We start from the raw sequence: 22,286 nt of genomic DNA on the forward strand, positions 1-22,286 counted from the left end.
AAGCGCACTCAGAGCTATCACTGAAATAGCTGCGTTAGAAATTTCGGATGCATATTCATTGATTAGGACAGCCATGAAGCGTGTACATGTACAGTACTATAGTATCTATAGCCATATAATAGAAATAGCGTTGAGTTATACAAAAAACAAAAATCCGATTACCTCTATGCAAACACCGCCAAATCAGCTTTTTACCAGGGGTGTGATTTGCGCGGCATTCTTTGCAATATCAGCTGTGGCTGATGACGCTGCAATGGCGCTCCGCGCTTTGGATAGGCTGATTGACTTCAAGTATCTCAATAACAATACGTAGAGTAATTCCACCCTGTGGGAAAAGGTGTTAGCATACGCTCTGGAGCTACTGACACACGAACGGAACGGCCTTACTTCTCTTTTGTCATCATCAAAATGCCCTGGACGAGGAGGCCCTTGAGAATCTGGGGTCCCATTCCCTTGAAAAGACCGAGGACACCTTCGCGCTTGATTATGAACTGCATGACCTCGATAAAACTCTTAAACGGCTTTCCCTTTCTTTCCGGAGGCGGCTTCGACTGCAAGCCCACCTTGGCAACAATCAGGGGCTGGGTACAGATCGTTGCCAGAGCTTTAGACATGGCACCCAGGACTGAAGATTGTTAGACATGGTAAAAGGGAACGGGGAAATGTGTGTTTGATGTCGAGACTTACGGAAAGCCTCCCAAGGCTTCAGCTTGCTCTTCCCGGGGAAGAGGATGCCTTTTAGTCGCTCGTAAGCACCGTATGTGATGGCCGGGTTGACGACAAGAACAAGACTGGCCTTGAGGCCCCTCCAAAGCCCGCTGACGCCATCCGGTCCCTCAATAACCTCCTGGGCCGTAGCGAAAAGGCCCTTTCTGTCCGCCTTGGCAGCGGTTTGCTGACGAGTCGTCACAACAGCAACGGGGATCGTAAACAGCTGTGCCAGAGCGCCTGCAGCAGCACCCAGGGAGAGCTCGACCGCCGTAGAGGGCGCCGCAGAGGGACCGGCCGACTTTGTGTAGAGAGTCCTGGCAACGGTGTACCAGTAGAAGTAAGCAAAGTTGGTGGACGCAACGCCCACCAGGGAGCCGTTCATGCCGGCGTAGAGGCCCTGGATGCCCTCATCGGCGACGATTCGTGAGATTGCGTCCCAGGTCGAGGTGTAGTGTACCGAATCGCCGTCGGTCTCGGACTTGTCGGTGGAGCGCACCTGGACCTGCAGGCGAGTCTTGACGCTGTCGCAAACATCAGCACGAATAGTCGGCGAGGATAGATAGAAAAGCAAACTTACATGTCGAGAGGATAGACCAGGGCGTTTGCTATGACGGCTCCGGTTGCGCCGGCGACAGCGCCGCCCCAGGGCGAAATAGCAGGCTTGGATTGAGCCATTGTGAAGAAGAGAGTAGGCGGTTTAGACTTGGAGCATGTGCTTGCTGCTGCTACTTACACATGCAATGAATTTCTATGACCTACTTTTGAACAATGCAATGGGGGCAAGAGAGAGAAGAAACAATAGAGATACCAAGGGATATTTACAGAGAGACTGGAAATACAAGGACCAGCGGAAGATCGATCTAATACTCTGTGGCACTTTTTAGTTTCGTTTATGTCACTCCGGTTCAGGATGCACGATTAGATAGACCTCGGCTGCGGATTTCCTGGAGTCGCGACTCGGTTTTCCTACCGGACGTGGGTCGGCGCGGCATTTTAGCCGAGGTCACCACGGCTAACAATATAAAGCGAAGAGGAAGCGTGCGAGCTGTAATAATGGGAAGATGCGCTGTTTGTATGGAGATGTATCGTCTATCTCTTTCATCATTAATACTACTGGTAGTCTAGTGCATTGGTTGTGGGTTGGGTTGTATATGTTAATTTTTAATTTTATTTCCTATTTTGTTATTTTTTTCAATTGCATTTTTTCTAATGCAACATTTCTTTCTTTTCCCCTTCTCTCTCTTCTCATTTGCTTCTTAATACCAGCATCACATGAAATGGCACGCCAAGCAAAGCCACGTTCATTTCTGCCGCTGTTTTGGCGTGTGCTAATTAATTGCAACTTGACAGGCACTTTAGAACTGGCGCCTATCAAGGTACTGACTGTAGTGCGTCTCCTAGGCACAAAAACTCACCAACCACACCTTATCAACCGCACAGCGCGGCACGGCATGCCTCAACTGTACACTATGACCGTTTGGGTCAGGTCGTCAATGCAGCAAGCGCGGTATCATCGTGGCTGTGGCTGTACAGAAATACCCTTGGCCTTGGGCTGACGGGAAGCTGCTCGACACTCTTCGTCTCTGTGCTGTGTCTCTTACGGAGTGCCTTTACTGGACTCGTGCCGCTTGGGGTCCGCAATCTTCGTCCAGTCGTACCAATGGCACAGCCGCTGCGTGTATGGCCTATCACCGTCGATACTCAGCTGTGCCATGGACTCCATCCCACGACATACAGCTGCCTCCCCCCCTCTCACTCCTTGCCTTGTGCCTTGTGCCTCGTCCATTTGGCTCTGCTCTGCTTTGCTTTGCACGTAGCGACGCGCTCGCCTTGAATTGACTGACCACATCCCTCCATTCTTGCTCTCGGGCGGTTAGCGTCGACAATCGCTCGCGCCATCACGGACCTGCGTCTGCTTTGCCGTGTGCAGATGCGACCTCTCGCTCTCTTGGTATGCGCTAAAACCACTTTGCCGCCTAATTGCCCATCCCCCGCCATCATCCAACTCTCGGCTGAGATTTTGCCCATCTACAGTAACGGCTCGCTGCTATCCCTTGATTCGATCCAGCTCGAGCGAGGCCCCCTTCGCGTATCGTTTTCGCATGTCGTTTCGGCTGTCTGATATTGATTGCTTGCATCGCATTGTCCCTCCTCCGCCTTTTCGGCGTCCTCCCGCCTCACTTTGCCGTATTTTGTCAACCGCCCTCTCCCGGTAGCTTTGAATAAGGCACGCTTGGGGTCGATAAAAGATACCTGGCCAGGTTCACGTGCCTGCGCAACAGCACAACGCGCGCATACATAAGCTGGCGCGGGGGGTAGCAATTCCCAACACAGGGGGACGGCTGGGAGGAAATCCGGGAGACAAAGGATCCGTAGAGACACAATAGAGGGACTTTACGGTCCCCAATCAATCTGCCCAGCTCTGGACTCGCGTCGTCCTAGCTAAGCGGCTGCTTAAAAGAAAGAAAGAAGAGACGAAACCAAGGGTGAAGAAGAAGAGGAAAAGGAGAGAGGGAAGAAAAAGAGAGTGGGTGTGAGAGAGGGAAAAAAAAAAAGGAGCGGCAGGCTTCGTGTGTCCCGGTCCCCGTCAGCTCAAGCAAAAAAGAGTGTCTCGCGTCCACACCACCACGTTACCATAGCCCCCGCATGCCCAAGGGTGCCATGGAGAGCTGACCGATGACTTCTTGGACAACTGAACTATGAACACGGCTCCGCACCGACAAAGCACGCACCAAGGTCAATGCCAGGAACATTCGATGCAGCTAGACTCCGTCCCCTTTGATCCAGATGAGGTTCTTTCACCAGGCACTCCTCAGATGAAAGCAGTGCATCCAAAGCTCGAACTCACCGAGAGCCCTCCCCCGGAAATACCAAGCGCTCAAGTCAGTTTCAGCCCTCCTCCTCTCGACGGATTTCCCAAGTCTAATCGCCCAAAGATCCGGCCCGTCTCTGGTGATGCTGTCCTTGTCGCCTACCTCGGCGGCGGCAGTCACCCTGAGATAGCCCAAGCTGCTAGCCACCAGGCATTGCCTGGCGCAGACGAGGGCTCCTTTGAGTTCTCTGATGGTGAAGATGACGCCTCACAAAAGAGTCCATCGCGAGACGCCAAACTCCCGGAAGCCGACATTATCCAGCGGCCGGATGGCGCCGCTACGGCCCTGCGGGCCGTTGCCGCCGATGCTTTAGCTGCGGGTGGCCACCTCTCCGGGGAAGATAAGCCCAGTGTTGATCTGTCAGCCTCTACTTACCAACTCTCAATTCATGACGATGCCGTGTCCAGCCCCAAGCGCGAAGTCAAAAGCCCGCCGCTGGGCGGACCTCTCAGCATGTTGTCGCCCTTGCCCCCTTTGCAAATAGACTCACCCAAGTATGATGGTGTGAATGGCCCGAGCCTACCTTCAATACGAACGACTCTGGGTGACATTAACAACCTCCCGACGGACATGCCAACGCCAAACGACCACAGAGACTTACCAGGACGTCACACCGGCGATGCGCGAACCTTTTCTCGCTCCCCAACCGTAGGTGTCCCACGCTTCTCGTCAATGTCAACCGGCAGTCGTGCGTCGCATCCAATTTCTCCCAGCGAATCGTATCAACGCAGCTTCCCATCTCCCAACTCCCTTCCTGCCTCCAGTCCTGACAACTTCGCGACCAATGGATCAATGCATCGCTCTCCCGCCGAATACCCAAATAATAACGCCTCCAGCAATGCCCACCAACCCGGCTACACCATCACATCGCCAGTCAACATAGCCTCTGTAGCGGATCGCATGAGCATTGACGGAATCACTAACCCTCAAGTTGGAAGTTACAGCTGCACATATCCCGGGTGCACTGCTCCGCCGTTTCAAACCCAATATCTTCTCAATTCCCACGCTAATGTGCATTCTTCAGTCCGTCCTCACTACTGCCCCGTGCAAGGTTGTCCTCGTGCTGAAGGGGGGAAAGGATTCAAACGGAAGAATGAGATGATTCGGCATGGTCTGGTCCACGACTCTCCTGGATACGTCTGCCCCTTTTGCGCAGACAGAGAACACAAATATCCCCGACCGGACAATCTCCAGAGGTAAGGTTCCCGCACACAAGTTCGAGTTTCCATACCCTGCCATCCATCAATCAAAGCGGGCGCAACCCTTCTAGTGCCCAAAGCTTCCATATGGGGATACTGATGACAAAGGATCGACCAATGTTGACTTTCGCCCATTTGCAGACACGTTCGCGTTCATCATATTGATAAAAATAAGGACGACCCCCTGCTGAGGGATGTATTAGCACAACGTCCAGACGGTCCAAGCAGAGGCCGACGAAGAAGGGCACAAGCCTAGGGCTCAGTGCTCAACTCAGTCACCATTCTGCTCCTCGATTCATCAAATTTTTGCGGCGGCATCCGAGTAAAATACCATTGTTTCACCCAATTTCACCCAACAACTGTCATCACCGATAAAAGAGATTTCGTTACATGAGATATCACTGGCGCACATGGAAAGGAACGGAAATGTTTATACATACTATAGTATGGTTCAGGAAAGCAAGCATGGAGTCTTGTAGTATTTATGAGTATTGGGGGAGCCTGGGACAGTATTATATTAATTGCGGGCTATGGCGCACCAGATTCTAATGAGTTACCAAAATCAAAGCGCAGCAAGCGTTCGTTGCCGTTTATGCCGAACATGACAGGTACCTTCTTGTTGACTCTCTTGTCTTTGACCATGCAATTCCTTCCAAGCCACCATTAAGCAGGTACCTAACTGGACAGCTTCTACTACTTGGAGGTACTAACATATCAAGGCATTTCCCTCCTCACGATACATACAGGTAATGGCAGGTGGCAGTTCAGGCTTTGATCTCTCCTCCGATAGGGGCAGTTGCGCAGCTGCATCGTCCTGGCGGCACCTATAAGCCGGTATTCCGAGCACCAAATTGCCTGTTATGGACTGAAGTGACGATCTCTTCCATTGTGGCTGCGAGGCAGGAGCAGGAGAAGTGGCAGTGCCGCCAGATGGCAGCTGGTTACTTCCTGTCTGGGCGAGCTGCCCCTTTCCCTAAAGTCCAGCGAGATGGAAGGAAGGGCAAGAGCACGGGGAACTTAGGGCAACAGCTCGCGAAAATTTCTTCTCTGCATATTTGGCAGCAACTGCCCAGACGCGTCGATTCGACCCATTTTGTGCAGTTCATCTCACGAGCTCCTCACTCGTGAGCAAGTTATCACTTTCTCTTCTACGGCGCGCACGCTGCATTTTCTCTTCACTGCTGCACCCTCCGTCAGTCGGAGAAGAATCACAGCACTCACAGCTACTTACTTCTCCCTTTCCGTCATTCAGGACACACAAGCTTACTTCACTTCCAGGCCTCACATCTTATCTGTAGCCATCATCACGCATTGGTTTGGAACACTCTGCAATGGCGCATCAGGTCGACAATCCGTCGTCTCCTCGGTCGTCGAGCGGAGGAGCCGATTCCTTCAAGGGAACGCCTGACACGCGATTGACCACGATGACCCCGGATGACGGCTCCAAGTCGTCCACTCTGCTCAAGAGCTATGCCCGCTCAGCTGCTGTCGCCACGTCGCCAGCAAGGCTTCCTGCTGGTGGCTTTCGCAGTACGGTCTCCCACCTGGACAAGGATCCCTTCATCACCACCATTCAGGGCGTTGGCACGAGGCTGTCACCCACGGCGTCGGCATTTAGCCCTTTTGTTGGAAATACCTACGTTCGATTGCCAAATGGAGATGGCCCCATTTCCGCTGCCTTGAGTACCGACATGGGGTTGTCCAGGATTCTTGTCATCTCGTCGCCGACTCAGGTATCTGCGCATGAAGTAGAGGCTCTTCTAACGGTGCGTATGCGAACAATGCTTCATTCACTTGACAAACACTGACAATGGTATTTGTGTTCAGGATCTAGGAAAAGATGGCAATCCCACTTACGGCGCGAGAAGCTTCAAGGCTCACAGCAGCGGTGTTTTTGTGTACTTTACAGACATCAGAGATGCTTGTGCCTCACAGACGAAGCTTCATCAGGCTGATAAAGACTGGAAAGTTGCCTTTGCCAATCCGACACGTGTTGCCCAGTCCCAGGGCAGCCACATGGAGATGGGACAGAGTGCAGGTATGTCAGGACCCTATCATTCGATTCGGTTGGATAGATTTGCTAACTATGCAGCCGGCATCTCTCACACAGGTCAGATTATGGTCTTTGCTGTGGTTCCTCCAGGAGCTATGGTTGACCCAATCCAAACTATGGGAGTGGCTCATCGATTCTTGCAATCGCACGGCCGCCTATTTGCCTTTGTCAAGCAGGCTACTTTCCCAAACGGCTCTTTCAGAGCTGTTGCTGAGTTTTGTGACACCACTGCCGCCTTTCCTGTCATACAAGCTTGCAGCGGCGGTATCTCCACAGAGGTTTGTCATTCTCCTTGACCTTACGACGAGCATTCATATTAATCTTTGCAACCACTTAGGGTATTCAGCTCTTTGCATCAGCATACAACGTCGATGCCTACTCTACCGCCGCACTCACTGAAGCAGTAGAGGAAATGGCTATCAGCAAAAGGCCAGATGATCCAGACCAACGGTTTGGCTCTGTGAGCTCCAACTCCTCTCAGGCCGGTCAGGGTGATCCACACTATAACGCACCTATTGCCATGTATCCTTTCATGTTCCAAGCGCCATTCACCCCAGCTGTGCCGTATATGCTGGATTCCTCCTTCCTCCCGGCGGCACAGACAGGCTCAGGGAGCCCACTGACCCCGTTTGCTCCGCAGTATCCCATCTTCGGAACTCTGTATCAGACGCCACCCTCTCCGGCTCTAACGTCCCATAACAGCTACAGTCCTTCGAGGACCTTTTCGGGTGCTGTCGAACGAGCGGATGCTCGCCGACAGAATGCTATGAGAATTAGCCGATCCACCTATCATAGCACCACGACTCATCATAATCATGTTGACATCAATCGTATCCGCGATGGCATCGACGTCCGCACTACGGTAGGCTCATCCAACATATAGCTCCAAAATCTGGCTGACTTCTTTCCTGCAGATTATGCTTCGCAACATTCCCAACAAAGTAGATCAAGCCATGCTTAAAAGAATCATTGATGAGTCTAGTTGGGGGAAGTACGATTTTATGTACCTTCGCATCGATTTTGCCAACGACTGCAAGTGAGTCATTGTCATCTTGGTTCATGCAAGCTTCACAAGTATTAATGATCTTATGCAGTGTCGGATATGCATTCATTAACTTTGTAGACGTGAGTCTCATCTCCCTCCTTCGACTCTTAACATTCACTAACTTTCGCCTGTAGCCTCTGGATATAATTGATGTTAGTACAATTTGAACAAGATTTGTGGATCTTCTGAGGGCTGGTACTGACTTCATTGACCCAGTTTGTCAACGCTCGCGGAAACCAACGCTGGTATGCTTCCTCAATGGTATTTTACTGATTCCCTGACACATTGACACTTAATATAGGAACTGCTTCAAAAGCGACAAGGTGGCAGAGATCTCATATGCCAGTAAGTCGGCCTCAGCAGTATCTTATAACTCATTATACTAACCCAATCGTACAGCTATTCAGGGAAAGGACTGCTTGGTGCAGAAGTTTCGAAACAGTTCTGTGATGTTGGAGGCTCCGCACTATCGCCCCAAGGTAAGTGTTTGCCGAAACTTTCCCTAGGATATCACCCTCCAAGACAAAGACTAACTAAGACAAGCTTTATTATACCTCTAATGGACCAATGCCAGACCTTGCCGGACAGGAAGAGCCGTTTCCCGAACCTGACAACCAGTCAAAGATGAAGAGAAGCTGCGAAAATGCTGAGCATGTTGGTAAGTTACACACTTGTGTCTGTTTCGAAGTATTCTTAGCTGACTCCTTCCAGGACTATTCACGCCCAATGCTGGACAGCATTTCCGTGATGAGCAACGGCGCCGACGATCCCAATATGACCGAGGCACTCGTCTTGCAGCCCTTGAGGAGTACGACTATGAGACGGCCATTCAGCATCTTTACGGCAGCACGACCCAGTGAGTGAAGCTATGACGAACTAACTTGCCCCTTATTGGCAAAGGACTCTCGACTATTTTGCGACATTGAAGTTTACTGATCCCATTTGTGATGATTGTTTTTTCCCCTCTTTTTTTTCTCGTTACGCACAACACAATTGCTATATTTCGGTTGATAACCATAATTTCACGTGGTGAGATGAGAACAAGTAGTTTGACAGACAGAGAACAGAGTTCGTTCATAGTTCAATACACATTTTGTTCGAGAAAGTAAAAACGCTTAATATCATTGCCATGAGGCTGACATCTAAAATCCCAGTAGCACTAACTAATACAGCGCTCATGAGAGCATCGACCGCTAACCAAGTAACTGGTACCTGTTACTAGAAATATCTACCTTATGTTATGAGTCCTGATTCGATACCAAATGTTCAGGGAGAGAAGGAAGAGGTTTTCGGGGCGTGTTTAGATGGTTTGGAGCTGGATGGCGGAGGGGATGAAAGCGTGACTCGTGATCTAGATGGGGTATGTCTGAATAACTGTCATCATTTTGAGATCCTGGCGTTCCAAGTGAGGGATGCCGCCGTGGAAGCTCCTTTTGGCCGGCTTCACGAATTGGCTGGTGGGATTCATTCGTCTCCAGAGAAGAGAACGTCATCCGTTTACTCGGTACGTTTGGTGCAGCTTCAAATGAAGAGACACTGACTACTGGAATATGGCTCGGCACCGGCCGATCGTCTGCTTGGACGCCCGGATCAGGTTTATAAAAGCCATGAGATCCATGGCCAGAATACGGCGGCGGGGAGGTATATGCAATCCCGGCGGCTTGTTCCTGCAGGGCGGCAAGATACGGAATGGGGACTCCCCGAGAGAAAATGACGAGGAACAAGCAGGAGAGCAAGAGGATAGCCTGGACGATGGCCATGCGCTTCTGGAAGACAACTTCGTCGGCCAGCAGGTTCAGTCTTGTGCTCAGCGCGACAATGTCACGCTCGGACTGCTCCCGCTGGCTTTCGAGAGCTAGGACGGTGGATTGCCAAATCTGTTCGTACTGCTCACGCACATTGCGCATCTCGGCGAGTACAGTGGAGTTGAGATCTCCGAGGAAACGAGTGAGCTTAGATACTTGCTTCTGTTCGGTTTTCTGCAGCACATCCTGCATGAGCCGCGACTGGTCCTCGACGTATTTGAGAGACAAGGTCAGATTGGACTCGACCTGCTGTAGGCGCTTGGTGATGGAGTTGAAGAAACTTCCTTGCACGGTTGGCGTAGCAGCGGAGGCGCTTGAGGTGCTTCGAGGTTTTCCTGTTCCGGAGCTTGTTCCAGAGCCTGTCCCAGTGGAGTCTACGGGCTCTACCGGGACTTGGGCATTCTCGACAGCTGGTTTGGAAGGGTCCGTCTGTTTCAACGGCGGTGTAGTAGAAGGATCACGCGCTTGTGTAGCATTTGATCTTGGAGAATTCGGAGATGCAGGATCTGATTCCAAAGCACCATCTTTACTCTGAGGTTTGACCCCCTCGCTAGTAGTTGCGGAACCCGGACTCCCTAGCTTTCCATCAGCTACCACCGTTGGAGATGCAGCGCATGTGGCTGTCAAGAGGTAGAAGGGGTCTTCGACTAATGGCGGTAGAGAGGTGCTAACGGGAGCTAGAATAGTCTCCTCGTCGGGTTTGGCCTCGACAGTGGTTTCAACAGCCGCGGATGGTGGCATAACAGTAGTAGCGGTAACCGAGAGAACCTCTTCTTCCTCTTCTTCCGCCTCCTCTTCATGAGCGTCATCTTCTCGACCCGTCTCACTATCTTTCCAAGAGTCAAGCATTCTCGAGCCATGCACTCGCAGTAACGAAACCGGGCAGTAGTACTCGTTTCCGTAATGTGTGATAAATTCAAGCCTGATATATTTGGCCCAGATCTGAGGGTTCTGTACAAGAAACGCCTGTATGTCACGAGAGTTTGCGGCTTCGAATATTCCAATCTCCCTCCACTTATCCATTTTCACGGGATATCGGTCACTCACACTGACCCTGAAATGGCGAACCATGCTAGAGAAGAATTCAAAATTGGCGATGACGATTGTGTCGATGAGGATATCGTCACTAAGCTCAACGATGACATACTTGTTTTGCGCAGCGCATTCGAGCAGCATGTAAGAGTCCTTGTTTTCCACCAGAATTGCTTTTGCGTTTTTCGCTTGCGGTCCGGCTTTCAAAACGGTGGCGCCCGCATCAAAGGACGAGTATGAGAAGCGCTCCTTGCAAGTTTGCCCGGCGTCTTTGCTTCGGTAGATAGGCGCTTTCCCGTCCTTGGACACAAGAGCCTCGTCAACATCATCGCCCTTATTCGAGTTTGCTGGTTCCGCGTAGGTTCCAGTTCGAGTTCCTTCTCCGTCGCTGTAATCATCAAAGGTTAGGGATATTTCTCCTTCTTCTCCCAGTGCCTCTTCCACGTCGTGGGATGGTCTGTCCCCCTTCTGACGGCCGCTTGAGTTCCGAATGTGCAAGTCTTGAGGGTCTTGTCCGGTTTCCTTTAGCATCATCTCCTTCCAGTCCTCAAACGACATGAAAGGCGTCGCAAAGGTATCGCCCGTAGATGTCTTCGTCAACGTGTCGTTTTGGGTGGCTGCAGATGGCGAAGCCTCCTCCTCCTCCACAACGGGCTGTGTAACGCGCTCGGCAGCATCATAGTAGTCGCCTGTGATGGAAATCTTGGTCGGAGCCGGTATTGAGTCCGTCCATGATGTCTTGAGGCATAGCGACGGTAGCGCGTGCGTGATGTAGTTGATGGTACGAGCGTCGCATTGGCCAGGCGCACTCTGGGGAGAGGCTTTCGAGTTAGCCTGCACAAGGCCGCTTGATAGGAGAAGAAGAGTAAGACCAGCGTGCCAAATACACGAGGGGAGGATCATGGTAAGATGTGAGGTAAGTCATTGATAAAAAGGCACCTGGAGGTTATTCAAGGTCAAGCAGTGGCAATATCAAGTACTTGTCTGGAATCCTGCTAGGCGGTTGACTCCATCCCTGGCAAGCCTGGTATAAACCACCTTCTCCGCATTAGCTGCGACTAAATAGGTAGTACCTATTGAGTACACTGTACTAATCTTAGCAGGCGTCAGTCATTGAAGTGGCAGCTAGGCGGTTTTAGGAAAGTAAATGTCTATAAATGGATAGCTGTTGTCCTTCCTCGATGCTTCCGCGAGCAAGGGTCGTTTAGTACGCCGTAGAATTAACCAAGAGATATCTTGCTTTTTGAGTATATGAAGCAATATGTATAATACAAGTATAAATGTTCTTATTGGTTTAATTTATTATTTTGCTATCAGATACAAAGCGGTTTCCACGATGTACACAGAATACCCGGATTTACAGGCGCAACGCATCGCACGTGCAGCAGGAATATTAACACGGTGGTCTCATCAATTTGGCTAATCAACTGTGGATCTTCAACTTACTAATGCCTCTATCAACTAACAGATGTGGCAATGGTGCAACATGACATCGCATGCCAGGTAACTTAATGTACAGCCGGCTTATGTTGCCTGTCAAAGGCCACATCAACCCTTCTTGATTTACATCCGACAATCGCATCGCCGACGAGTTCAACATCGATTGCGGCCATCATTCAAGTCGTTCGCTATGGATCAAGTCATGGGCGGCGATCGCCTCCCACTGGAAGCATGGTTCTGGGAGATGCCTGTGTGCACGCGATGGTGGACAGCAGCGACTGTTTTGACAAGCGCCCTCGTCCAGTGCCACATGGTGACGCCGTTCCAGCTATTTTATAGCTTCAGAGCCGTCTTTATCAAGTCACAGGTTGGTCGCGCCTCCATTCATCACTATACTGTACATTTCCTAACTAATGTTGAAACTTACAGTACTGGCGACTGTTGACAACGTTTCTCTACTTCGGTCCGTTTTCACTCGACCTACTCTTTCACATATACTTCCTACAACGCTATGCGAGATTACTCGAGGAGTCATCAGGTAGATCGGCCGCATATTTTTCATGGCTCCTCGTTTACGCCATGGCGAGTCTCATCGTACTGTCGCCACTGGTTTCAATGCCATTCCTCGGGCACCCTCTCTCTTCTACCCTCGTTTACATCTGGTCTCGCCGTAACCCCGACACCAGGCTGAGCTTCCTTGGCTTGCTCGTCTTTACGGCTCCGTACCTGCCGTGGGTGCTGATGGCCTTCAGCTTGTTTATGCACGGCACCATCCCCAGGGACGAGATCATGGGTGTCGTCATTGGCCACATTTGGTACTTCTTCAACGATGTTTACCCACCGCTGCACAATGGCTCCAAGCCATTAGATCCCCCAAGCTGGTGGAGGAGGTTATTCGAGGGCCGCAGAACAGAAGATTCCACCACGGATATTGACGACATGGTGGGTGCAGCGGGAAGAGATGTCGCTGCCGTAAACGTGCTGTAAATCCGACGAAAGCGAGTCTTTCCTATTTTGGTGTTCACACACAGGGCACCCCGCTAGAATAAACTACAGCCTAGCAAACATTTGTAAATAAGAATTAACGAAACGTGCTCTACCAAGAGGCCAAGGACCACATACTGAATATAGACTACAAGAAGAAACAAGGAAATAAATCAATAATTAAAAATAACTTCACAACTCAAAGTCATCATATTTAGTAAAATAAATTCAAAATATTCAACAATGCAATATATAATGAAGCGTAGAGAAAGTATTACAAGATAAAGTAGCTATATTCAAGAAAAAACATATAATGATTAAAGGATAGCTAAACTTAACTGGGTAAGAACATTCCTGGCCGATTATGTAATATTTCTTATCCGGGTAGTAAATATTTACTAGGCTACATGTGACGTTAGATCATGGAGCTTATGATAGCGAGGAGGTAAATCGCTTGCCGTGCAATATCGGAGCTTCGCGCCAGTTGATATCAATCAATCTCGGTCATATTTGCGCAGAAACCTGTGTGCCATGATACTTCCGCGCCGCTAGCTACCCAATCGTGGCCTGGTGAACCGTGTGGAACTTTTCTCCGTGTGGCCTCGCCAGAAATCCGTCACGATGCAAGATGAGCTTCTTCCCTCTGAAGTCGAGCAAGTTGAATCGGTTAGTTCTGTAGCCCTCTTCCTGTGAAGGTTGGTATTCGTTGAAAGCATCACTGCTAATTGTGGCAAAGCTGATTCTTTCTCTCTATGAACCAGCTTCACCCAGCACGATTTCCAAAACACAGGCAACGTTATCACGGTTACAAGGTTCACCACAAGCATGGTCGCTCGCTCATCACCTGCTTGGGCGCCCAGACGAGAAAGTCAAGTTTTTCGGCGCGCTCACCATCATCGTTAAGCTGAATACCGAAAGGCATGTTGGCCATTCGATCCATTGTGGCCTGAACTTCATGGCTGACCTCGACCAGTGCGTCTCTTACCGATAGCGATGCCACAGAGCTCCTCGTCTCGCTCTTGGAATGGTACATAGGGGCCGTGCAACAAAAGACGGGATCGCTTGTCGTACGGAAGCTTTCATCTGCCTTGTCGACCTATTTCCTATATTTCCACCGACTATGCAGCCGCTACATCTTTCATCTACTAGTTAGCCTGGCATCAAATCGAGCCTGGCAGCCTGGTACAATCGATGAATCTGTGGACTTCAACGCCATATCAGAAAGCCTTACGGGAGTCCATTTACATGCGGCCATCTTGGTGATTAGCAACATTCTCGAAGATGTTGCTCGCATCGACCTGAACGCTGCAAGCAAGTACGCAACTCACCTCCCCCGCCATAGCCATGTTCAAGCGTCACTAACCTGAACCAGCGTCGGGCTCTACGACTCAGTTCTCGCAAACACTTCGGATTCTGTAACACTGATCACCATGTGCATGAGCCGAGATGGCACTTCTCCGGAGGTCAAACAAGATGCGCTGAGATGTCTTCAGGTGGGTGGCCATGTCTGGTCAAGCGTACCAAACGATACAGGGAAGCTAATAGATGTCCGTCTCCCAGTCCTGGGTCAACTTTGCTCAAAAAACGTCAGCACGAAACAGCTACATTGCCGACTCTCTGCGTCCCCTTATCGGAGGCTCCATCAACGCGCTGATGGTGGAAGACTTGTACAATGCAGCCGCAGAACTGCTTATTGATGTGCTCTTCAATTGGCCTTCTCTGTTTACTGAGCAGCACTACACGGCGCTTTCCAACGTCCTCGATACAGCCTGGTTTCATAATCTTTACGACCAGTTAATCCAAGGCGACGGCGATTTTGAGGCAACACAGCTCGGATACGTACTTCTCGCTTTTGGCGAAGCTAGGATACAAATCCTGATTCAAGACGACAACGACCAAAACCGGAATATACTGTCTAGATTATGCGGTCTGCTTGCGGCTGATGGCTACCCCGTTGCTGAGAACAAGATTTTCGTCCCCGCCATTGAATTTTGGTCGACATTCACGGAATTCGTGTCAGATATGGAGATGGAATCAACCTCGGCAAGTTCACTAACCACGATCATGATCCCGTACATCTTTCAAGCAACGTCACACGCATGGAAGAAGATTATCTATCCACCAGCAGATGAATTTCATTCATGGGACTCAGTTGATCGCGTTGGTTTCAACGATGCCAGAAAAGATGTGGTGGACTTCCTGCAAGCCGTTTACGTCTTGATAGGACCGAAACTCGTCGAGACTTTCTCCTCACTGATACTATCCACCTTAGCAAATTCCTCTTGGCTGGAATTGGAGTCGGCAATATTCTGCCTAGGAGGTTTGGCAGACTGCAGCCAAGAAGACCCGCGCTGTGATAGCTCGCTCGCTGCTGTCTTTTCATCACCACTGTTTTCAGCACTTCGAAGTGGTCAGAAAAACATACCAGCTCGACTTAGGCAGACTTGCCTCACCCTGATCGAGCAGTACACAGAATACTTTGAAAGGAACACTCACCTTCTTCCAACTGCGCTCAGTCTATTATTCAAAGAGGTGTCAGATCACTCAATGGCCTTGCCAGCATCCAAGTCCATCCATCGACTCTGCTCATCTTGTCGGTTACATCTCTACCCCGAAATGGACAATCTACTGGCCGAGTATCAGAAGTTGATTGCTACAGCGTCACTCGATTGCATTTCTCGTGAGAAGATTGTTGGTGCGCTTGCGTCCATTGCTCAAGCTAATCCAGAAGACGACGAGAGGTATGCCGCTTGTTCAGGGTTACTTGCTTTCATACAAGACGATGTGCAAAAAGCCATGACACTGGTGAATATCACCAATGATGAGGCATTACCGCACCAAATGGAGATGCCCTGTCCTGATATCGCCCCTCAAGAGAACATTGGCTTGCATATTGCTCTGAGGGCCCTGAGGTGTCTAGCAAGCATGGGAAAGGGTCTGCAGTCCCCTCCAGAGTTCTCCATTGATCTCGAGGCCGTTTCTCCTCAGAAGGTACAGACGCCTAAACTAGTTGAGCTTCAAAAACAAGTGATAGGCATCATTGTCGAGATCCAGAACGTATTCAAGGGAAGTTCGGAAGTCACGGAGCTAATATGCAGCGTTCTTCGCAGCGGCTTCTCCGAAACCGAGCCGGGGCCGTTCGTTCTCACCCCTGAGGATATAGTGGCTTTTCTGGTGGGACATTCAAAAGACACACCTAGAATTGGCATCATTGTCAGCATGGCGTGTTCGTTTGTCAGTTCCCTGTCTCCCCACACGATAGGCCAGTATCACAAGATACTCTCAGAGGTCCTCGTTTGGGTGATTGGGCTGTTGAAACAGCTTCCCGGTAAGAGGCTCGATGAATTACCTCGAAATAACAACTGTATTAACATGTAAGAACAGAACCTGGAGCAGAGCCTGAACTTGTGCAGAACGGCATTGATCTCGTGAGCCGGCTGCTGACAAGGAGCCCTGGCACTTTCATCAGACTCGAACCATCAGACGCAATCGAATTCTTTTTCCTGTTCACATTGCAAGTTTTGGATGGAAAGGAGCCGTTGCCCAAGGCAGCGGCCGCTGAATTTTGGGTAGGCAATTCTCGAATGCCCCTCTGCCATACATGATTGTGGCATCTTGCGGCTTGCAGCTTACTAACACGTTGATAGACTGCATTTGTCGGCACGCGAGGAGATGAAGAAGAGCTTCAAGACACTTTCCAGAGGGCCATGGACACTCTAGGGCCATTGCTTGGCCAATCCCTTGCCCGAAACATTGGAGGTAATGCCCTACGTAGTGAGCTGGATCGACTGTGTGAACCCTTGAGGAAGCTTGTGACCAGATACCCAATGGCAAAAGACTGGCTGCAGTCCGGGTTGGAACATCCTTCATTCCCGAGCGAAAAGGTTGACGCAGAGCAGAAGTCACTCTTTGTGAAGAAAATCATCAGGTACATTACATACATTATGGATTTCATTCATAACGGCTGTGCTAACTCATCTGTAGTCTTAGAGGCTCTCGAACGACAAATCAGGTCGTCAGAGATTTCTGGTTATCCGCGAGGGGTGCCAACTTTGCATACGCATCATGAGTCGACAATGGCCTGGGTTGGTCATGATTCCGTGACAGGATAGAAAGAGAAGCAAAAGATACACAATACCATAGATATGCAATCACATGTTTACCCCCATGTTATGTTCTGTGCCGAATGTGGCTGGCCAAATGACTATTGGCGACTACTCTCATCATACTCATACATGCCTATACTATACAGGGTGGTCTTACACTAAACGGACAAGGAAATATGACGTGCAAAACTTCAAGACGCTAATGCCTCCGAAAGACTTCTTACAGCCCAACTGCAGTTTTCACAATGCCCATCGTTTCCTTTGCACTTTCCTGGGCTTTGCGTGCACCGTGTTGCTCTATCTTGTCAAGGTACGAATCGTTTGCACTTAGATCGAGATATCGATCTCGAATGCCTTGTAATCCAGTCAGTAGTGCATCTGCAACTGCTTCTTTGAAGATTTTGGGCGATGCATCGGCATATGCTTGAGCTAGCTGAGCCGGAGTGCGCCTTTCTGTGTCAAAGACTGAGAAGATTTCTAGCAAGTTGGAGATGCCCGGGCGTGTAGCGGGATCGTAGGAGATTCCTGGGGTTGAGTCCGTCAGGGCCGTGGCAATCTTGGAGCGAATGTCTTGCGGCGAATCGGTGATTAAGATTCTGGACCGCTGTGCTTCGTGAGATTTGGACATTTTACTTGTGGGTTCCGTCAAGGACATGATGCGCTGGGCGGGGGCTGTCTTTCAGTGAGCTGGCTGTAGGTCAGGGGAAAGAAGAAAAGGGGTGATGGCATCAAGCATACAGACGATGGTCTCTGGGTGGACGAGATGGTTTCCATACGCATGGTTGAAGTTTGTGACACATTCACGCGCAAACTCCAGGTGTTGCTGCTGGTCATGGCCGACGGGCACATGAGTAGCCCTTGGGGTAAACGCGTCAGCCACTGTTCTGATATGATCTGGGAGAGATATATATTGCCAGGCTTACCGGTGGACGAGGATGTCAGCGGCTTGCAGCACGGGGTACGAGAATAAGCCCAGCTTCAGCCGGGAGCCGACAGATTTGTTCTCCAGCGTTGAGGATGAGGCCAGGCTGAGCTTGCTCTGAGGAGGGTTCAATGTCAACGGGGAATTTTGTTTTGAGGGGCCAGTTTTGAGTTTCTATATACCTTCCACTGCGTCATTCTCGACAAGTATCCTACGGAGGCAGTACAAGCAAGAATCCACATGAGCTCAGAGTGAGCTGGCACCTACAAGCAAACGTTATTTTCATGATTCACGGCACCGATTTGGGCTCGGAGGGGAAAAGAAAAACCAACGGAAGACTGGTAGAAGATGGTGCATCGCTCAGGATCCAGGCCAATGGCAAGGAGGGCGGCCAAAACTTCTCTCTTGCGCTGCCTCAGCGTCTCGGGCTTCTGCGGCACGGTGATGGCATGGAGGTCAACGATTGAATAAATCAGCTTGGTCGAGGGTTGCTCGTCGCGCTGCAGATTGACCCATTGCCTCAGGGCTCCGACATAGTTGCCCAGATGCGGCACTCCGGTGGGTTGGATGCCGGAGAAGACGACGCGAGGCCGGAGAGATTGCTTTGCTACAGTGAGTCGTTGCATCTATGCCGTCCTCTTTTCTTTTTCCTTTCTTTTTTTCTCTTTTTTTTTTCCCTTTTCCTTTTTTCTCCCTTCTGTTAGTCGCCTCTATTTTTATCTCATTGGGAGCAAAACAGAATGAATGAATGGACTGAAGTGGAAAAAAAAGTTTCAGGCGTTGCATGATTTCGGGAGCAGAACTTCCGTATCGGCGCTAGTGAGTTTAAGCTACAGCATTTTGCTGGCTTAAACGGGTGCTAAATTGTTTAAATTGGGTACCTGTTTCTGTTTGGTGCTCCAATTGCTACGAGCAGTCGTGTGAGGGTATATGATTGTTACATACAAGTTGAAGTATACAAGACTATTGTTTGATAGACAAGCAAAGCAAAAGCAAAGTGAAACAAAACCTGCAATCCAGACTCCAAACCGTGTAAAGATAGATAGATAGAGACTCATAAATATGCGCCTTTCACCCAGCTGCAGAAGAGTCAGCAGTGACTTCCATCTCGTCGTTGCCCTGATCCGAGTCCGGCACCGTCGCAAAGTTGAGGTGCTTCCAGTCCTCGAGCTCCTCGGTGATGGATCGCATGCGGTCTCTGATGCTCTCAATGGCGTAGCTGCCCAGCAACAGCCGCAATGGCGGATACAAGCAGTGGCCCAGCTGCCAGACCAGCTCGGCGCACTTGACGGCGCTGGTGGGCTGGCGATCGCCCAGCCACTGCACCATGCGCTTTGCGTGGAGAGCCGGCGATGTCGAGGTCGAATAATGCTCGCTGGGCGGCTTGATGAAGAAATGACCCCAGGTCGGCAGCGGGTTGGTGTCCGAGTCGGGCTCGTCGCGGCGAACCAGGCCGGGCTCGATGAGCGTCGCCTTGACGTGGAAGGCGTCCGTCTCGTACAGCAGCGCCTCGATCAAGCCCTCGACGGCGTACTTGGAGGCGCAATAGGGTCCTAATCCGGGGACTCCCAGGGCGCCGGAGGTTGAGCTGAAGATGAGGTAGCGGCCGGCCTGCTGGCGACGGAAGTAGGGCAGCGTGGCGTGGATGATGTGCAGCGTGCCCATGAAATTCGTCTCAAACTGGTTGCGCAGGTCGTGCTCGTCCTGGTCCTCGCAGGCGCCGATGACGCCGTAACCTGAGCAGTTGGCCACGACGTCGACGCGGCCGAAGCGGTCCATGACCTGCCGGAAGACGCGGTTGACGGACTCGCGCGACCGCACGTCGCACAGCAGGCCCAGGCAGTTCTCGTGGATGCCCTGCATGTCCTCGGGCCGCGACTCGAAGACGCGGCCGACGGAGCAGACGAGATCGCCGTGCGAGAGGGCGGACTTGACCAGCGACCGGCCCATGTGACCGGTGCCGCCAAAGATCTGATATGAATCAAGACAAATCAGTCATTTTGGGGGAATTTTTCATTTTGAAGAGAGAGTTTTTTTCTTTGAAAGTTGATGATACAAAGGGAGTGAAAGGAAGGACAAACAATCCAAACCAGCTGCTTTGTCGGCCCGTTGGGCACAGGCGGATCGCAGCTCGCCGGCAGCTGCAGTCGCGGACGCGACGCTTCGCCCGACTCGCTGCGGTTCTCCATGATCTCTTTTGACACAATCCTGATATTCTTCCCCTCCTCAAGGCTCTTTGAAACAGGTTTGAGTCTGAGTTCTCTACGCCTCTTGGCAGTGCAGCGGCCGCGTCTCGCCGGAACAAGGCATAGACGTCGGGTGATACTGTGTGAATAGCGAAAGTGTCATTTCTCGAGGCGTTGAGCTGAAGGGAAAGGCGAGATGCCGATGCAGCCTTGTCTGTTTTATAAAGGAGACACACCGCCAAGGGGGGCTATGGGCTATTGATTAGGTTCCATCCGAACAGGTCCGTCGTCAGTCGAGTTCAGCCTTTTTTTTTTTTTTTTTTTTTTTTTTGGTTCCTCCGGGTTAGCCGTTGCTTCGGCCTTGTTGCCACCAAACGACGTGGTGTTGAGGAATCTTGCTAAGTTTACAAGGCAGCTCCTTGGTGATGTGTGTTAGTTTATTTAGTGCTTTAGGATGATGGCGTTTCACATTGATTCTTTTTTTCATGTTTCAAGTAATGACTCAGTAAATGGCTTCATATTTCTTTCATCTGACAGCTAAGATGCTAAACTACCCAGTGCTATTTATTTTATGTGGCTTGTTTTTTTTTTTAAATTCATTCTTTTCTCGGCTACCCCGAACCGGCCTTTTTTAGTTGAGATACTGGCTGACATAGTCCTTACGAATTTCGTTGCCGTCCAGCTCCGGAGCACGGTTCAAGGGAGTCCACTTTGGCTCATCCTTGAAGAGTCTCATGGCATGCACATACTAATCAATAGGCAGCGGGTTAGTTTGGTGTTGATGGTTGATGAGTAATAAATGAATGAAACACGGCATATGAGATGAAAGACAGAGGAAAAGACAGCTTTAAAAAGGAGAACCAGAAAAGAAAAGTTTTCTCACGTTGGACTCATCAGTAGTAAATCGGTGAAAGATGCCCGCGGGAAGGATGATGAGGTCGTCCTTTTCCAGCTGAATGCGCACCCACTCGTCGCCCTGGTTGCGCACGTCAAAGTAGCCCTGGCCGCCGCGGATGTAGCGAATCTCCTCGTCCTCGTGCAGGTGCTCGTTGAAGAACATCTTGACCTTGTCCTCGTACACGTCGCCCATCTTCTCCGGCGACACGACAATCTCGTCGCGGTTCTTGTAGCCGCGGTTGGCCGCCAGCACATCCACCTCGCTGGTCGCGGGCAGGTGGTGGTAGAGCACGCCCAGGCTGGCCAGCGCATCTGCCGTCACCTCACGGCCGGAATCGTGAGGCAGACGCTGGTCGCCCTTTTTGCGGTTGCGATGCCCGCGTTAGCAACAGAGCCGCACAGCGACGAGACCGGCTGGTTGGGAGGCTTACCGGCAGGTTGTCGTACATGTAGGCCTTCATCTTGAACGGCTGGGCTTTTTTTGTCTACGTTATGAGGGGTTTCTGGGAGGTTGAAGATGGGCAGCGTCATGTCATGGCGAAAAAACAACGTCAATTATTTTAAGGACGGAATCATCGAATCAGAGCGCCCCACCAGCCAACGCGCGCCCCCCAAGAGGCAAGCTTACAGGTACATTTCAGCAAGTACATCTGTTGAGCTCACTTCAAATCACACTACATTGTACTCTTTGCCGTGATGATTGGGATTTCTGTTGCAAAAGGGAAAAGAGGAGAAATAAGCCCTAGAGTGGTCCAACATCCAACTATCGGTGCTCTTGACAGTGGGCGGCGGAGCATGCCCTGGCCGTGAAGACTAATCAATCACATGCTAAGGGCGAGATGAACAGGTATCAAATACTGGAAGCCAATATGGAGCTGCATCAACTGTTGGGGGACCGGAATGGCGAAATCTAGCTTCAAATGCGCATAAACTGGCGCTTCTAAATCCATGTAACATGATTGGATTCTTGCGCTGCATCCAGAGTAGCTTCGTCCCAATTGTGGTTCAAGTGTCCGATTATGTTATCATCCAG

The 22,286-nt window shown here is 50.6% G+C and overlaps 10 protein-coding genes across 10 annotated transcripts; 5 read left to right on the forward strand and 5 right to left on the reverse strand.

Moving 5' to 3' along the window:
- Nucleotides 1–35: 35 nt before the first annotated feature.
- On the reverse strand, nucleotides 36–1,579 carry V8C40DRAFT_155270 (mitochondrial carrier domain-containing protein). The gene is made up of 4 exons (XM_083211367.1): nucleotides 1,289–1,579; nucleotides 688–1,232; nucleotides 388–625; nucleotides 36–325 (listed from the first exon to the last, which is right to left on the reverse strand). Exons 1-4 carry the CDS (start codon nucleotides 1,384–1,386, stop codon nucleotides 184–186), a joined length of 1,023 nt encoding a protein of 340 aa, XP_083067056.1. The 5' UTR covers nucleotides 1,387–1,579; the 3' UTR covers nucleotides 36–183.
- V8C40DRAFT_155269 (uncharacterized protein) lies at nucleotides 1,580–2,365 on the forward strand. The gene has a single exon (XM_083211366.1). It carries the CDS (start codon nucleotides 1,773–1,775, stop codon nucleotides 2,265–2,267), a length of 495 nt encoding a protein of 164 aa, XP_083067057.1. The 5' UTR covers nucleotides 1,580–1,772; the 3' UTR covers nucleotides 2,268–2,365.
- Nucleotides 2,366–3,467: 1,102 nt separating this feature from the next.
- Nucleotides 3,468–5,394, forward strand: V8C40DRAFT_284864 (uncharacterized protein; the record flags this gene model as incomplete). The annotated part of the gene is made up of 3 exons (XM_083222238.1): nucleotides 3,468–3,943; nucleotides 4,037–4,780; nucleotides 4,925–5,394. The coding sequence occupies 3 exons, from the start codon at nucleotides 3,468–3,470 to the stop codon at nucleotides 5,037–5,039; spliced, it is 1,335 nt and encodes a 444-aa protein (XP_083067058.1). The 3' UTR covers nucleotides 5,040–5,394.
- A 495-nt stretch (nucleotides 5,395–5,889) lies between these two features.
- On the forward strand, nucleotides 5,890–8,983 carry V8C40DRAFT_259514 (RNA recognition motif 2-domain-containing protein). Its single transcript, XM_083218985.1, has 12 exons — nucleotides 5,890–6,549; nucleotides 6,611–6,821; nucleotides 6,894–7,114; nucleotides 7,174–7,698; nucleotides 7,751–7,872; nucleotides 7,931–7,961; nucleotides 8,016–8,033; nucleotides 8,098–8,126; nucleotides 8,183–8,226; nucleotides 8,281–8,360; nucleotides 8,425–8,539; nucleotides 8,593–8,983. Exons 1-12 carry the CDS (start codon nucleotides 6,115–6,117, stop codon nucleotides 8,739–8,741), a joined length of 1,980 nt encoding a protein of 659 aa, XP_083067059.1. The 5' UTR covers nucleotides 5,890–6,114; the 3' UTR covers nucleotides 8,742–8,983.
- V8C40DRAFT_259518 (UNC-like C-terminal-domain-containing protein) lies at nucleotides 8,813–11,821 on the reverse strand. Its single transcript, XM_083218986.1, has one exon. It carries the CDS (start codon nucleotides 11,619–11,621, stop codon nucleotides 9,120–9,122), a length of 2,502 nt encoding a protein of 833 aa, XP_083067060.1. The 5' UTR covers nucleotides 11,622–11,821; the 3' UTR covers nucleotides 8,813–9,119.
- A 399-nt stretch (nucleotides 11,822–12,220) lies between these two features.
- V8C40DRAFT_259519 (Der1-like family-domain-containing protein) lies at nucleotides 12,221–13,338 on the forward strand. Its single transcript, XM_083218987.1, has 2 exons — nucleotides 12,221–12,525; nucleotides 12,588–13,338. The coding sequence occupies exons 1-2, from the start codon at nucleotides 12,349–12,351 to the stop codon at nucleotides 13,143–13,145; spliced, it is 735 nt and encodes a 244-aa protein (XP_083067061.1). The 5' UTR covers nucleotides 12,221–12,348; the 3' UTR covers nucleotides 13,146–13,338.
- A 247-nt stretch (nucleotides 13,339–13,585) lies between these two features.
- V8C40DRAFT_259522 (armadillo-type protein) lies at nucleotides 13,586–17,433 on the forward strand. The gene is made up of 8 exons (XM_083218988.1): nucleotides 13,586–13,808; nucleotides 13,879–14,060; nucleotides 14,116–14,457; nucleotides 14,515–14,635; nucleotides 14,703–16,470; nucleotides 16,527–16,711; nucleotides 16,790–17,070; nucleotides 17,127–17,433. The coding sequence occupies exons 1-8, from the start codon at nucleotides 13,764–13,766 to the stop codon at nucleotides 17,209–17,211; spliced, it is 3,009 nt and encodes a 1,002-aa protein (XP_083067062.1). The 5' UTR covers nucleotides 13,586–13,763; the 3' UTR covers nucleotides 17,212–17,433.
- On the reverse strand, nucleotides 17,291–18,928 carry V8C40DRAFT_259528 (tryptophan--tRNA ligase MSW1). Its single transcript, XM_083218989.1, has 5 exons — nucleotides 18,503–18,928; nucleotides 18,353–18,433; nucleotides 18,172–18,287; nucleotides 17,987–18,105; nucleotides 17,291–17,920 (listed from the first exon to the last, which is right to left on the reverse strand). The coding sequence occupies exons 1-5, from the start codon at nucleotides 18,794–18,796 to the stop codon at nucleotides 17,469–17,471; spliced, it is 1,062 nt and encodes a 353-aa protein (XP_083067063.1). The 5' UTR covers nucleotides 18,797–18,928; the 3' UTR covers nucleotides 17,291–17,468.
- V8C40DRAFT_259530 (SDR family oxidoreductase) lies at nucleotides 18,929–20,870 on the reverse strand. The gene is made up of 2 exons (XM_083218990.1): nucleotides 20,252–20,870; nucleotides 18,929–20,141 (listed from the first exon to the last, which is right to left on the reverse strand). Exons 1-2 carry the CDS (start codon nucleotides 20,357–20,359, stop codon nucleotides 19,242–19,244), a joined length of 1,008 nt encoding a protein of 335 aa, XP_083067064.1. The 5' UTR covers nucleotides 20,360–20,870; the 3' UTR covers nucleotides 18,929–19,241.
- Nucleotides 20,858–21,787, reverse strand: V8C40DRAFT_259533 (1,2-dihydroxy-3-keto-5-methylthiopentene dioxygenase). The gene is made up of 3 exons (XM_083218991.1): nucleotides 21,685–21,787; nucleotides 21,240–21,611; nucleotides 20,858–21,104 (listed from the first exon to the last, which is right to left on the reverse strand). The coding sequence occupies exons 1-3, from the start codon at nucleotides 21,712–21,714 to the stop codon at nucleotides 20,988–20,990; spliced, it is 519 nt and encodes a 172-aa protein (XP_083067065.1). The 5' UTR covers nucleotides 21,715–21,787; the 3' UTR covers nucleotides 20,858–20,987.
- Nucleotides 21,788–22,286: the final 499 nt, after the last annotated feature.

This window comes from Trichoderma camerunense (assembly GCF_050948025.1).
Source record: "Trichoderma camerunense strain CBS 138272 chromosome Unknown V8C40scaffold_36, whole genome shotgun sequence".
Lineage (NCBI taxonomy): Eukaryota > Fungi > Ascomycota > Sordariomycetes > Hypocreales > Hypocreaceae > Trichoderma > Trichoderma camerunense.

What these genes read in the sequence shown, in the direction of transcription:
- V8C40DRAFT_155270 (XM_083211367.1), bottom strand. Translation starts at nt 1,386, where the DNA reads ATGGCTCAATCCAAGCCTGCTATTTCGCCCTGGGGCGGCGCTGTCGCC. An exon ending in CTGGTCTATCCTCTCGACAT is followed by an intron (nt 1,233 to 1,288) that starts GTAAGTTTGCTT and finishes TGTTTGCGACAG; the next exon opens with CGTCAAGACTCGCCTGCAGG. An exon ending in GAAGCCTTGGGAGGCTTTCC is followed by an intron (nt 626 to 687) that starts GTAAGTCTCGAC and finishes AACAATCTTCAG; the next exon opens with TCCTGGGTGCCATGTCTAAA.
- V8C40DRAFT_155269 (XM_083211366.1), top strand. Translation starts at nt 1,773, where the DNA reads ATGCGCTGTTTGTATGGAGATGTATCGTCTATCTCTTTCATCATTAAT.
- V8C40DRAFT_259514 (XM_083218985.1), top strand. Translation starts at nt 6,115, where the DNA reads ATGGCGCATCAGGTCGACAATCCGTCGTCTCCTCGGTCGTCGAGCGGA. An exon ending in GCGGCGGTATCTCCACAGAG is followed by an intron (nt 7,115 to 7,173) that starts GTTTGTCATTCT and finishes GCAACCACTTAG; the next exon opens with GGTATTCAGCTCTTTGCATC. An exon ending in GATTTTGCCAACGACTGCAA is followed by an intron (nt 7,873 to 7,930) that starts GTGAGTCATTGT and finishes GATCTTATGCAG; the next exon opens with TGTCGGATATGCATTCATTA.
- V8C40DRAFT_259518 (XM_083218986.1), bottom strand. Translation starts at nt 11,621, where the DNA reads ATGATCCTCCCCTCGTGTATTTGGCACGCTGGTCTTACTCTTCTTCTC.
- V8C40DRAFT_259519 (XM_083218987.1), top strand. Translation starts at nt 12,349, where the DNA reads ATGGATCAAGTCATGGGCGGCGATCGCCTCCCACTGGAAGCATGGTTC. An exon ending in CCGTCTTTATCAAGTCACAG is followed by an intron (nt 12,526 to 12,587) that starts GTTGGTCGCGCC and finishes TGAAACTTACAG; the next exon opens with TACTGGCGACTGTTGACAAC.
- V8C40DRAFT_259522 (XM_083218988.1), top strand. Translation starts at nt 13,764, where the DNA reads ATGCAAGATGAGCTTCTTCCCTCTGAAGTCGAGCAAGTTGAATCG. An exon ending in GACCTGAACGCTGCAAGCAA is followed by an intron (nt 14,458 to 14,514) that starts GTACGCAACTCA and finishes AACCTGAACCAG; the next exon opens with CGTCGGGCTCTACGACTCAG. An exon ending in CAGCGGCCGCTGAATTTTGG is followed by an intron (nt 16,712 to 16,789) that starts GTAGGCAATTCT and finishes ACACGTTGATAG; the next exon opens with ACTGCATTTGTCGGCACGCG.
- V8C40DRAFT_259528 (XM_083218989.1), bottom strand. Translation starts at nt 18,796, where the DNA reads ATGCAACGACTCACTGTAGCAAAGCAATCTCTCCGGCCTCGCGTCGTC. An exon ending in GCTGACATCCTCGTCCACCG is followed by an intron (nt 18,106 to 18,171) that starts GTAAGCCTGGCA and finishes GTTTACCCCAAG; the next exon opens with GGCTACTCATGTGCCCGTCG. An exon ending in CCACCCAGAGACCATCGTCT is followed by an intron (nt 17,921 to 17,986) that starts GTATGCTTGATG and finishes ACTGAAAGACAG; the next exon opens with CCCCCGCCCAGCGCATCATG.
- V8C40DRAFT_259530 (XM_083218990.1), bottom strand. Translation starts at nt 20,359, where the DNA reads ATGGAGAACCGCAGCGAGTCGGGCGAAGCGTCGCGTCCGCGACTGCAG. An exon ending in CAAAGCAGCTGGTTTGGATT is followed by an intron (nt 20,142 to 20,251) that starts GTTTGTCCTTCC and finishes GATTCATATCAG; the next exon opens with ATCTTTGGCGGCACCGGTCA.
- V8C40DRAFT_259533 (XM_083218991.1), bottom strand. Translation starts at nt 21,714, where the DNA reads ATGAAGGCCTACATGTACGACAACCTGCCG. An exon ending in ACATGTACGACAACCTGCCG is followed by an intron (nt 21,612 to 21,684) that starts GTAAGCCTCCCA and finishes AACCGCAAAAAG; the next exon opens with GGCGACCAGCGTCTGCCTCA. An exon ending in TTACTACTGATGAGTCCAAC is followed by an intron (nt 21,105 to 21,239) that starts GTGAGAAAACTT and finishes CCTATTGATTAG; the next exon opens with TATGTGCATGCCATGAGACT.